Here is a 13,299-nt window from a genome sequence, read left to right as displayed (position 1 = left end):
AGCCATTCGCAGCCCGTGTGAGGCTGTCCTGAGCAGGCATAGGCAGCCTCATGCGGGCTGCAAGCAGCTGTAGCATTGGGCACCAGCCACGAGGTGGATGAGGGGCTGGTTTTCCCCTGCACTCAACACCAGCTTGTAACCCAGCCCCACGCTGGCTCTGGGCTCATCTGTTAGGGCTGTGCCACAGCAGCTGTGGCCCCTCCACTTGCTGTGCTGGGCAGCGTTTGCTGTTCTTGCCCTCTTGGAGCTTGCACACTAGGCAGCAGTAGCAAGCGCTGCCTGGTGTGGCAAGTGGGGGGGGCCTCAGCACAGCTCTGGTGGAGCCAGCCAGGGCTGGGTTACAAGCTGGTGCTGAGTGCAGGGAAGAAAATCCCTCGCCTGCCTCATGGCCAGCACCCCACGCTGCAGCCACTCGCAGCTCACGTAGGGCTGCCTGTGCCTGCTCAGAACAGCCCCACGCAGGCTGCGACCAGCTGCAGCAGGGAGTGCTGGTCATGGGGTAGGCGAGGAGCTGCTTTTCCCCTGCGCTCAGCACCAGCTCCTTCCCTGTCGGCAAGCAGGGGGTTGGGGCTGCGCACTTCCCCCCGCCTGTACTGTGGGGCTGGGGGGCACTGGGAGTGAGTGGGTGTGGGAGCAGGGCCCGTACCTGTATCCCAGGGCCAGCGCCAGCAGGGGCACAGGGTCCTGGCCGGCAGGGGCTCTATGGAGCCAGCTCCCCCCTCTCCCTGCTGGTACAGCCCAGCCTGGCTCCACAGACCCCTGCAGCCTGTGCCCTGCTCTGGGCCCCATTGGTGCTGGCCCTGGGACATTGGTCCCAAGATGGTGACTAAGGGGTGAGGCACCTGTCAAGGTGCAGGGCTACCCATGTGGCCCTCAACAGCTTGCCACAACTTAGTAAGCAGCCCTCTGCCTGAAATAATTGCCCACCCTAACTTAGTAGCTCTTGTGACTGCTGCCAGCTTCTGATCCAACATTGACATGTACATTTCTTGGACTGGAGTGTTTTTCTAGTAGCTTGATATCTGAGAATACATCATGAAACTCTAGACAAATATCATTGGCATAGAGCAAGAACAAAGCTTTAATAGTACCTACTTTCACACGACTTTGCTCTGCCATGTGGTCTTCATCATCATGCCACTTGTTCATTCCCCTGACCTGTTATGCAATTTCCCTCCCCTTGCTGAACAGAGCAAAGCTGATTTGGGACTGCACACTCTTGAACAGTCTTTTAGCAGTTGCTTCTCAGATGTCCTAGAATGTTCCAGGCACTCCAGTACAACATATGAAAACAATTGCTGTTTGGTGATTTTATCTTCGTGTAAAATAGAAGAACAAGGCACAGAGATTCTGATATAAAGTATCATAGGCTGGAACCTGAGACAACTCCAAGAATTGTTCTTGTTACCAAAATTATTTTAACCAGCCATGCTCAAACCACCAGGTTTTCAGGTAGCTATTAAACATGCTAACTGATTGTATCACAAACTTTTGCCATCTGAGTGGCTGAATTGTTTGTTGGTCTACCAGTAAAACTGATACAAATACCTTGGTCCAAGAACCACCATTAATTTGTTTTTTCAAGCGATGCGTTACCATTTATGACTGGAGCTAGCAACCTTTTACAAGCCATTGGCCAGAACAACCTGGCTCCACTCTAACGCAGGCTGGGGTGGCTTTGGTGGTACATTGGCAGCAGGGAGCTTTCCCCTTGCCTGCCCTTGGGACAGATAGCTGGAAGCTGTACCTGCACCACTGTCACTTCTCCCAGCCCAGTGTTCTCTGGCTAGGGCACGGGCACAGGTGCAGGTTCCAGCCTGTGGGGAGCTGCACTGGGGCTGGGCACCTGCAAACTGCATCTGCCCTATGGATGCTTCCACCCTCCTCCCTACCACATTCAGTAAGGGTGCAGTTTCCAGCTAGTGGGGATTGGCACTGGAGGCAGACAGCTTCCAGCTGTGCCCATGCTACAGCTGGAAGGGAGTGTGGGGAGGAGGAGTAGAGGGAAGCAGTGGATGCCTGGCTGTAGCACAGCTCCCCAGAGGCTGGAAGTTGGGTGCCCATGCTGCAGCTGAGGAGTTGGTGGCTATCTGGCACCAGCAGTGGTGTTACACTAAAAAACAACATACACACTTCTCTGCTTTCCCTGCTCACTTTTATGTGATGATGTTCTTTCATAGCACTCTATAAAGGATTGGTCTGATGTTGTTTTGGTGACTTTACTCATTCATGGACTGAATATTGGCTATGAAAAGTGAAACGGTAGGAAATGTTCATATGAATAATACTGATTCATTTATTACAGCTTTCCAAATCTCTAACTCCATGGGATGTTCTGCTCAGTTTAATTGCAGCTGTCACACATGATTTGGATCACCCAGGTGTTAATCAACCTTTCCTTATTAAAACAAACCATTACTTAGCAACTCTGTATAAGGTGAGTGGAAGGTATGTTGCTTATGAGAACCAAGTATTATATGTTTGCATGTACAAAAACAATTTTACCATTAATATTACAACTTTTGAACCTGCCATGTTTTATCTCATTGAATGGGAAAAATAAATGCAAACTGTGAGCCTAACAGAAGTTATTAAACCTTGGAAATTTTGAACATTCTTTTATAAGGTGGTGTTATACTATAGTGGTACAAGACTTTAAATTAATTTTTTGAAGAGAGAACTGACTGATACCTGCTTCTATTTGTAGAATACCTCAGTATTGGAGAACCACCACTGGAGATCAGCAGTGGGATTGTTGAGGGAGTCTGGTTTATTTGCACACATGTCACTAGAAAATAGGTACGTTGTACAGATCATATGCATTACTTGAAGTTAGATGCAGTTTATGCATGAGATGAGCAGCTTTGGAGAGGAAGTGTGGTGTTAGGATATTGTATGCTAATTTGTAATTGCCACTGAATAGTCAGATTTGTAATGATCTGTTAAATGACATTGGTGTTGAAGTACAATGTTTGAAAACTTTATTGCGAGCATTTTATAACAGGAAGTGTATTGAAACACAAGTATCTGATTAGATTACAAGAATATACTGATTTTTTTTTTCAAAGGATAACTACTTTGCAAACTAAACTGTACCAGTCTGTATTTTTAATTGTGGCTCTTCTCACCTGTTTTAATAATAGTTGGAATACAAGACATTTTTTTTTATGTAAAATTTTTCAAAATGCTAAACTCGGGGTCATTGTTACTTACACCAAGGTGTAATATACAAGGTGTCTTGCATCTGTATAATACACCTTGTTTATTAAATATCAGTTCAATGCTGACTTTTCATTTTTGCCTTCTTAAATATTTTATGTTCAATAATTTCAGGCAGCTGATGGAAAGCCAGATAGGTGCTCTTATTCTTGCCACAGACATCAGTCAGCAAAATGAATATCTGTCTGTGTTCAGAACCCATTTGGACAGAGGGGACTTATGTTTAGAGGATGCGAGCCATCGTCACTTCATTTTGCAGGTAACTTCCTGTAATATCTTTGAAAGTGCCATTTTTATTTCAGAAGTAAATCGTTTCAAATACTTTTTCTTTCAGGATAAAGGTTGTCTGCTGTCAAAGTGAAACCAGGGGTGTTAACGTTCTTTAGATTTTGGAAAATATCAAATTGACAGTGTGGAAATCTTAAGCTCTGCTGTCTATTTACAGACCAGGAATAGCAGAGATGGCAAAATGGAATTTTCAGTAGCAGTTCCTGTTAGCAGTGTGTGTGCTGTTAGCAGTGTGTGTGCTGACTTCTGTTTTCAGCTGAGGACATGCAGATGGCATTGTCACCTTGACTGTCTTTCAGTTCCCTTTTACCGCCTGTGGCTCAGTGTTTACCCCTCTCAAAGATGAGTACTTAAATTAAGTACTTAAATAGTTTAGGATGCTCATATCATCTTTTCAAAGTTGGTGTTTTTTTGAATCCCTGGTTTTTCACCTCACAATAAATAGAACAGGATGAAAATATTTCTTTGAGCATAACGGAAATGGAGGTGGAGAAAAGAGCCCCTAAGACATGCAGAAGTCCTAGGATTACACATTAGTCATCCTGATATAAAAAAATAATGAACAGCAAGAAGCCTGGCAGAACTTTAACAAAAATTCAGCTAAACAGACGTCAGTTTTGTCAACAGTTAGTTCAGTTTCCTTCTTGTCATGACTATACTATTCCAATGCTGCTAAAATGACTAGTAGTTGGGAATAAACTATCAGTTAACTCTTTAAAGTGTCCTATGCAGTTATACACTTAGGAAGCTGGCAGGATAATATTTAAAATATTAAAAAAATATTTTTGTGCAGTTTAATTTATGTCTAGTAAGCTTCCTTCTGATTTCTAGTGAAGTCCAACTGTTTCTTTAACATTTCTTATTGTACCATACTTAGTGTATATTATATGTACTGAATATGTTGCCTTTCAGATGCTCAGATTCACTTACTTTTTCCGGTATGGAACTAATTGGTTTTACTTCAGTATGACTCAGAACTATTCACGATGTCCTGTAATTCCCTAGATATAGCTCCCTGCCATGTAATTAGCGAAGCAAAAGTGGGAAACTAAGTAGTTTAAAAAAAAAAAGCACAAAACGTTGAGGATGGCAGCTGTTCAGAGGTTTTGATTCATGTTTCTGCATGTGAATATAATGTAAGTGATACTGGTGTGTCATTTTTTTAGATGGCTTTGAAGTGTGCTGATATTTGTAATCCATGTCGGACTTGGGAGCTAAGTAAGCAGTGGAGTGAAAAAGTAACAGAAGAATTCTTCCATCAAGGTAAGTAGAAAATTGATTTGGTGACAGTGGGGTGTATAATTGTATCATCAGATAAATAGTCATGGGAGCCATAGCATGTTGAAAGAATAAAGGGTGTACATTTAGGATGAAAGTTTATACCCCCCAACCCTTTCCATTGGTTACATTCTTGAAAGAGGCCATGAGCATTACTTTCTACTGCATTTATTCAAATCTAAGATGAGATTTTTTTCCCCCCATCAGCGTGGGGGAAAAAAGCCCATTGAGTTAGATTCATGTACAAAGTGGGGGTGGGTAGGGGGTAGCAGAGGCTGCTGCAGCTCTGGTCCTGAGCCTGGGTTGGGGCCAGTCAGACCCACAGCAGCCTCTTGCCCCTGTTCATCCTTCCACTTGCCCTCTGCAGTTTCTGCTCCCCCCTGCTTCCCCTTCTCTCCCCTGTTAGTGTCAGGCCTGGCAAATCAGACAACTCTCTGATAATTAGATTCTATACCTAGAAAATTATAACATTTATAATTCTTCCATATAAAAAATTTAATTGGGGGGGGGGGCTGTCTTCGATTTGAGTAAATAGGATAGCTATAGCACTTCTTGATTTTTATTTTAGCTGGAACATATTCCTCACCCCTAAGGATAGTTCAGATGAAAAATTTTCTTGATATTTTTTTTTTTTTAACATGTACTTGGTGAATGATCCTCAAATTATGAAACACATCCTCTCCAAGCCCTTCACATGCCTGTTACTTCAATTACATTTATCATTACCAGGATGAATGTATGTTCCTGCTTTTCTTACATTTTCATAAAAAATGCTTTAATGCTTCAGATTCTGTTTTAATACAAGGAATTTGCTGTCAAAAGATTAAAGCACCAGGTAGAACCTAGGTTTAATGAGGTGGGTAAAACACATCTGAAGGGTCGCATCTAAATGAACTTACTTGCAGCACATTGTCTGAAAATCTGTTTTTGTACTATCAGTTGCAGTTTAATCAGAATATTTTTGTTCATTCGTATGTCACTTTTTTTCCTGTGTAGGTTCAAACTGCATGAATTTCAACAGTGCTTACAAACCATGGCATTTTAAGTAGTACCGTATTTTTCGGACCATAAGACGCATTGGACCATAAGACGCACCCTCGTTTTCCCCCCACTTTTGGGGGGAAAAAAGTGCGTCTTATGGTCCGAAAAATACGGTAGTTAAACCATTAGTAGAATTAATTACTGCTTTAACTTTTCAATGGTATCTCAGCATTCCAGGATGCAAATCTATCTTAATTTGTTCTGAAACTTGCTTTTACCTGCTCCCAAAGCCAGAGCAATTCCATGTCCGTGAGTTAATTGTGAATCTACACAGTTAACTGAAAACTACTGTGGAGATTGCAATAAGTTACTAGCCAATGGAAGAAAAGCCCTAGAGATATGACATTTTTGGACTGGTATAAGTTGTTCCCTGTGGGCTAAAGAGAGCCCTCAAAGTTGCTGAGAGTATACACCAGTGTGTCTGCTGTTGGGGGTAGTCTGCCACCTAGCGGTGAGGCTCTGTAAGAGCACCTACTGTAGGCAATTGAGTTACAGTACAGGTTTCCCTCAATTTTATGCTGACATGCATTCCTAGAGAATGATGCATAGGGTGAATTCACATAAAACAACCCCGTTTTTTTTTGTCTGCAGCTGCTGGGCTGCACTGTGCTCCCTGTCCCCACTCACCTCTGCTCCTGGGCTGCACCATGCCCTGGTACAGGCAGCTGGCATTGACTGCTCCCAGGGTAGCTGCAGCCAGGGCTGGGGTGAGTGCTGTGCCCTGTGCTGCCAGGGGCTCCACTTGTCTACACTTACACCAGCCCATGCTGGAGTTGCCCCGGGAGCAGTTGACACCAGCTGCCTGTATCACGGCATGGTGCAGCCCAGGAACTGGGGTGAGCCCAGGTGTGGGGGGACAGGTGGAGCACTGTGCAGGCAGCTGGCACCAGCTGCTCCTGAGGCCACTGCAGCGAGGGCTGGGGTGACTGGGGCCCTTTCCCCTCCCCCCACAGATGTACCTGTGGGGGGGGGGGCAGGAGAGAGAGAGCTATGCTGATCACATAAGAACAAATTTACCTCACATATAACGAATTATGCTTATTGCATAAGAATTAATTTGCATATAAAGAACCCACATAAATCAAGAGAGACCTGTACTCGTGTTCAGAGCAGATGTACTACTTACTAGGGGTGTGTGAAGCAGGCCCTATTTGATTCAGATTTGGCCCAAATCAGGGATAGTGATTCAATTTAATTGATTTGGATCACTGTCCCTGATTTGATTAGTCTAATCTGAAGATTTGATGCTGATTCAGAGAATCAGTGATTTGGACATTTAAACACAGCTTTTTAAAAGTTTTGTCTATGTACCTTGAGGTAGCAGGCGTGACTCATGAATGCTGCGCTGCTCGGGTGCACGGAGTATCCCAAAGGAGTGCGGGGGGGCCCTTCAGCACCCAACCTGGAAGTGGACTGGAAGCATTTCCAGTCCACTTCCAGGTCTGCCAGGGAGTGTGCTGGGGGCCCCCCTGTGCCTCCCTGGCTTGGTGATTGGCCACGGGGGGACCCCAGGTGTGCCCCCCAGGAGGCAGCAGTCACCTGAGCTGGGAGAACGCGGGGTCAGGGGGAGGGGGCTGTGTGCTCCTGACAGACCTGGAAGTGGACCGAAACTGCTCCTAATCCACTGTTGAGCATGCTGGGAGACCCCCATACTTCTGTGGGACAGTCCATGCACCCCAGCATTGCAGCACTCACAAGCCCTTGCTACCTAGAGGTATGTAGAAGAATCATTTAAAGCTGTCTCTGTCCAAATCTCCACATCTTTCCAAATCTTTTCAAATCGATTTGGAGGGTTCTGATTCAATTTGGATTTGGAGCTTTGGCCACTGAATCGGGCTGAATCTCCACTGAATTGGATCAGGGATCGAAGCTTCGCACAGCCATACTACTTAATTCCAGTGTAAAAGTGCCTGCACTTCTAGTCCAGCAGCCTGTTTGTCACTACCATAATGGAGGCCAGGTAGCCTTGTACTTCTGTTTCTACAAGTTCTTTAAAGTCTAGTATCAGATCCTTTTTTCCCAAGCCCTGTGTGAAGGGCAATGAGCTTTGAATCTGGGAGAAATATACCATCTAGGAACAAACCAGAATATTCTTGTTGGCATGGTGTGGCCAGGCAGATTGATCTGAGATGAAGCTTGTGTTTCCTGAGTTCTTGTTAAGGCTCTAGGTAGCTAGATTACAGCAGGTTGATGATGTACAGGAGGATTTTGGATTGCGCTTTTTTGGAGAAAGTTGAGTTCTTCCATCCATATTACCAGGTCAGGGTTTTGTATGTTTGTGCGTGTGAATTGTACTGGTGAAAAACTTTAGGTTTATTTAACAGCTGTATTTACTTTCTTTTCAAAGTGATCTAGCTCTAGGGTTGGTATGCCTCTCTCTTTTATGAGGATTCAGAATGGGTTGGATGAATTGACTGGTGAATAGACTTTTCAGGAGCAGAATTTTGCCTAGTAAAGGAAGCTTTTGCATAGTATAGGCAAGTTAATAAATTATCTGAACCTTGGCATCAAGTGATTGAAAGATTTTAATGGACAAATGGACTGAACAGCACTCTATGATTCTTTTAAAGTGGACATGTGTGCATTCTCCCATGTAAGCTTGACAGCAGGTTTATTTGGCTTTATATTGAGGACCAGTAATTGTTTTGCACAGATAAGGTAACATTTGGTGAAGACGGCCATCATTAATATTTTGTTTTTGGAGTGGGCACTGCATTTACAAGACGAAAAACCGGATAGTTTCACCTGAAAACTTTATGATCTAAAAGACATAACAAGACTTGAACAAAATTGAATACTTTCATCTGAAAACTTCATTTGCAGCTATTAAGACAGAATTATCTCTTTTGCTGTCACTGTCGGAAGGGAATCTTTTACTTCCATTACAGTAGTAAGGAAAAAGAAGATTGTCGTATTTTCTTTTGGCAGATTCTAAAATGGGCAATTTCGCTACTGACATACTCCACTACTTGGAGGTTTTCTTTAATCTATTACTGTTTGTATTGGAATGGATATAACCCAGTGATAAGTCAGTGGATATATTTTTCTGAGTACAAGGTAAAACACATTTTCTTTTTTTGTACAGGTAAGTAAAACCAGTACAAGGTATTACCATAAATAGACAACGTCCTGTCCAGAATATCTCTGAAGATACGGACCTATTCTGTCATGATTAGGAAAGCCATTTCTATTAGTATTTGATACTTCAGGTTTTTGACTATTCGCTTGTGTATGCAAAACATTGATTTTAGAATGTGTCCATTTCTATTTTTTCTTTTCTTTAGGAGATATTGAAAAAAAGTATCACTTGGGTGTGAGTCCGCTGTGTGATCGACAGTCAGAAACTGTTGCTAACATCCAGATTGGTAATCACTAATTATATGTCAATAGTTCAAACTATTTCAGTAGTTCCCTTTTAAGAACACGGGTATTAATGGAAGGGAAAGTATCTTTACTTGCATATCCTGCTATTTGTATCCTCTTTAAATTCCTTTGGCAGCACTTCTTCCCCAGACGCAGTTTTTATTTCTTTCTTTAAAATTTCTCTTTCGAATTTAGGTGCTCAGTTTATAGTTGCAGAGACTGGAGTATTCTGTCTCTCCATGGAACAGGATGGACATGGGAAGCAGCACTGTGAACTTTCCCTTGCAACGTCTCCAATATGCTCAACCCCCTACTCTGGAATGACCACCTCCAGATTCAATAGGCCAATTCATTCTCCATACCCATTCAGTCCTGGCATCTTTAGAAAGGCTGCCAGTGAGAGTGTCAGTTGATTTGCCTTTTTGAACATAGACTTTTTTTGGGGAACAATTAAAGATAACCCGATAGTCTTAAACCCTCCCAAAAAACAAAAAAACAGTGGGGTAGGGGCACCACAAATTTACTGTATGATGATGAGCAGCCATTAGGTTATCTTTGATCACTGATAACCTGAGCTAGATTTAAACGAGCAACAGAGGGGAAAATATTTTCCCAAAGCTTTTCTTGTATACAGATTGAATAAAACCTTATAACATGTTTTTATTGGGCAAAGTAATACTTTTAAACACTGTACATAATTTGCAATTTTATTCTATAGAGAAATGGGAAATTTGAAGAATTTTAGGACTATCTTATACATTGTTGTCTTAACTCAGCTGTGCATAATACAATTGCTTAAAAGCTAATCATATTATTTTTAACAAATGGGGTAAAAACATTGGCAAAAACCATGGTGTAATGCTGCCGCATAGTAGTGCCACTAAAAAGGCATTTGCTGGTGCTACTGTGCAGTAACTCAAGTTACTGCACATTTATTTAGTACTTGTTTATACTTGTTTATAAGTACTAAATACTTACACAAGTACTTGCTCATACAGGTATTAAATAAATGCATGGTAATGACCGCGCGGTAGCGTCTTGTATAGATGTGGCCACTGTGATGCTTTTTAGCCTGGTAGCTGCTAGTGCAACTATTAGGCATCTTTGCTTTGAAGGATATACAGGTTTGTTTGGTCATGTTTTGGCAGTCTTCCTCTGGCAATGTTGAAGGAAAATCGAGTTTGTTTTATAGTATAGTTAAGATAATCTGTCTGGTAATTGGTTTTTTTTAAACTTTTTCCCTGTTAGAATTATCAGCTTTCTAATCCAGTTTGTGTACTTAATTCAGATCTGATTGTTAGTATTCTCTTTTTTCTCTTCTGTCCTTTATTTGACCACTGCTTTGCAAGAACAGGATTCATCTGTTAATTCCTTATGTAGTACAGTGTCGTTCTTTTAACTGACACTTCTGTTATTTTTATGGATTTTATTTTTATAACTTAGAACTGTTGGAAGATGATGGGTTTTTATAAGTGTATCTGAATTAGAAAAAAGTTCCCCAGTATATTACTGTTGACCTCTTACATCACTTCCTATAGCTCTTTAAAAATGCATTTTCTTTCTTGCTTTTAATTTTAGGTTCTGTGTTTTTTTTTTTTTTTTTTTTCTTTAAAGGTTTTATGACTTACTTAGTGGAGCCATTGTTTGCAGAGTGGGCCCGGTTTTCAAATACCAGGTTGTCACAGACAATGCTTGGACATCTGGGACTGAATAAAGCTAGTTGGAAGGGAATGCAGAGAGAACAGTCCAGCAGTGGTGATGATACAGATCCTGCTTTTGAGGAAATGGACTCAGACATATTACCTCAGGAAAATCGATTGTCCTGACCTCAGAATCTGCATGACAGAACTGCCTCTTGGTATCTGCACAGTTGGGGTTAGAGGAAAAACATATGACTGCCCAAGGTTTCAGTATAAACAATGCCAGCATTATTTATTTCCAAGTTTTCCTTTAACAGACCATTTGAACCCAATTTTTAATTGCAAGATCTGAACATAGAGCAATATGCATACATATGCCTCAGTTGGCTTTCATTGGAACCTTGAATATGCAAAGCACAGCAATGACTGATCCTCGATGGAACGATACAAAGTTTCATTACATGCCACATGTGGTTTTAAAGAGTTTGAATTAAGGTCTTCAGAATCAAGACTTGACATGGATATTTCCATTTATCTTGGCGTTTTGCAAGACTTCCCATAAACGTGTGCGAAGCATACCCTTCCATTTAGTCCCCGTTTCAAATCTGGAAATGTGAAGTGCCCATCCTCTGCTGCCAGTGGCAAGACTTGATGTTTACAAACCTACTCTGAAACTCTTGGTTCTAGACTTCCCGCTGCGCCTGGCTGTAAAGGAACCACTAACCTTGGGTTTTCGGTTTTTAAAAGAGATCAAATCTGGGACTGCAGCTCTTTCTTCGGATGCCAGAAAAGCCTCCCATTTGCCATAATTGTGTTTGTGCACTGGGAATGGAGCATTCATCATAGAGCACAGCCAAGCTTTACTCCAGTGCTGTATGGGAATGCAGTTTTTTAAAAGCAGAAAACACTTCTGAATTTGGGGAGGGGGGTGGGGGGAGGACAGTCCTAACTGTGTTGCGATTCTGCAGTGAAAACATTGCATGTTGTTTTCACTATTGTACACTTGAACTGCACATGCAAGAAAAAGGTGGAATGTCTAAACACCATAATCAGCTCAGGGTATTTGCCAATCTGAAATAAAATGGGATGGGAAGTGTGTCCTTCAGAACAAGGGTACAAATGCCCCTTTCGCTGCAGTATGTGTGTATGTGTGGGTGTGTGTGTGTGCGCGTGGGGGAAGGGAGGGGAGGGAAGGGATGGGGAAGGGTTTGAACGGCAACATTTTTATTTATTCTTTTAGAATGTGACAATTTCATGAACAGCCACATTGGGAGGAACCTGTAACAAATTGCTACAGATGCCTTAAACTATGCACAAAGCTAAGTGACCAAATTCGTTTTTGATTGAAAAACAAAAAAACAAAAAAAAAAGTGCATTGTTTACTTATTCCTCCCTCTACTGAAACATTAACCATTTATGGGTTTTTGATGTGAAAAGGAGAAATGTTTTTTAGGACAAAATTTAAGGACTAATTTTAAACTTCAAACATTCCATTTTTGTAATTTGTTTTACATTGTTTTAAGTAAAGTAAGCACAACTGTTATCTAGTTTGAGAGAAACTGGTGCTTTCTTTTAGTTCATTTGTATTTCCCTTGTTATTACTGTAAAAGACTGTTTATTAATTCTGTTTACAGTTTGTTGCAACAGCCATTTTTGGGAGAGCTTCAGTGTAAAGCCATTTGTAAAGGCTTTGCCATACTCATTTTATATGTGCCTGTTGCTGTTAACTTTTAATGAATAAAAAAAATCTTTTCACATTATGCTCCTGTACATTTAAGTTGCAATTGATTCCAGTATTACAAGGTGAGAGTTAAGACTGCAGTCATCTTTCATAATAAATCTTTATTTTAACCCCATTATAAGTTGTCATGTCAGTTCTGGAAACTGTCATGTGGGCTTTATGTCCAAACTTGTCTTCAATCTTTGCCTTCAGATGCAATTACAGGTCACTTAAAATGGATTTCTGACTCTTTGTTTGTTGTCCCTTAGCTTATAATTGGCTGCATATTATCCTTTTCTATTTCAGTGGGTTAAGTCTCTCCAATTTCAAAATACAGTATGCAGATTTTGATTAAGTTGTAATTAAATCTGTTTTTATGGGAATTGTTTTCTAACCAAACCTGCTTCTTTTAATGTCAATTTAAGGTTCTTATCATTCCCATTAGTAGAGAAGAATCAAGCATGGTATACAAGATTTTAGTTGTGGGTTGGAGGAAAAAAAAACTTGAAATTCTTGATATTAACAGGTCTTTCTTTAGCCTAGGAAGTAAATGTCTTTGTCTTTTGGTGCTGTGGTATGTGGCTTGTTGCCAAATTTCTAGTCACCAAGCTATTGTATGTCTTAAGAGTATTACTTCCTATAATGCCAACAAGAGGAGTCTCATTTCTAGGGTTAACTGTGAAAACTGCAAATGGTTTTGAAAATTGTGAATAAACACTTACTATGACTGAAAACATTTAAAACACTGAC

The 13,299-nt window shown here is 41.4% G+C and overlaps 1 protein-coding gene across 8 annotated transcripts in view; it reads left to right on the top strand.

The window, feature by feature from the left end:
- Positions 1-12,589, top strand: part of PDE7A (phosphodiesterase 7A) — a 128,889-nt gene extending 116,300 nt beyond the window's left edge. For all 8 annotated transcript variants that reach the window (XM_019548703.1, XM_019548685.1, XM_019548677.1 and 5 more), the window contains 6 exons: positions 2,306-2,437; positions 2,708-2,799; positions 3,334-3,478; positions 4,674-4,770; positions 9,111-9,191; positions 10,804-12,589. In XM_019548703.1, coding sequence (XP_019404248.1) covers positions 2,306-2,437; positions 2,708-2,799; positions 3,334-3,478; positions 4,674-4,770; positions 9,111-9,191; positions 10,804-11,015 — 759 coding nt within the window. In that variant the 3' untranslated portion in view covers positions 11,016-12,589. The remainder of the gene's footprint in view (positions 1-2,305; positions 2,438-2,707; positions 2,800-3,333; positions 3,479-4,673; positions 4,771-9,110; positions 9,192-10,803) is intronic.
- The last annotated feature ends 710 nt before the right edge of the window (positions 12,590-13,299 follow it).

The sequence above is a fragment of the Crocodylus porosus genome, unplaced genomic scaffold (genome assembly GCF_001723895.1).
Source record: "Crocodylus porosus isolate Cpor-Errol unplaced genomic scaffold, CroPor_comp1, whole genome shotgun sequence".
In the NCBI taxonomy this organism is placed as follows: domain Eukaryota; kingdom Metazoa; phylum Chordata; order Crocodylia; family Crocodylidae; genus Crocodylus; species Crocodylus porosus.
Note: the sequence above shows the minus strand (reverse complement) of the source record. Positions and strands in the feature narration are given on the sequence as shown.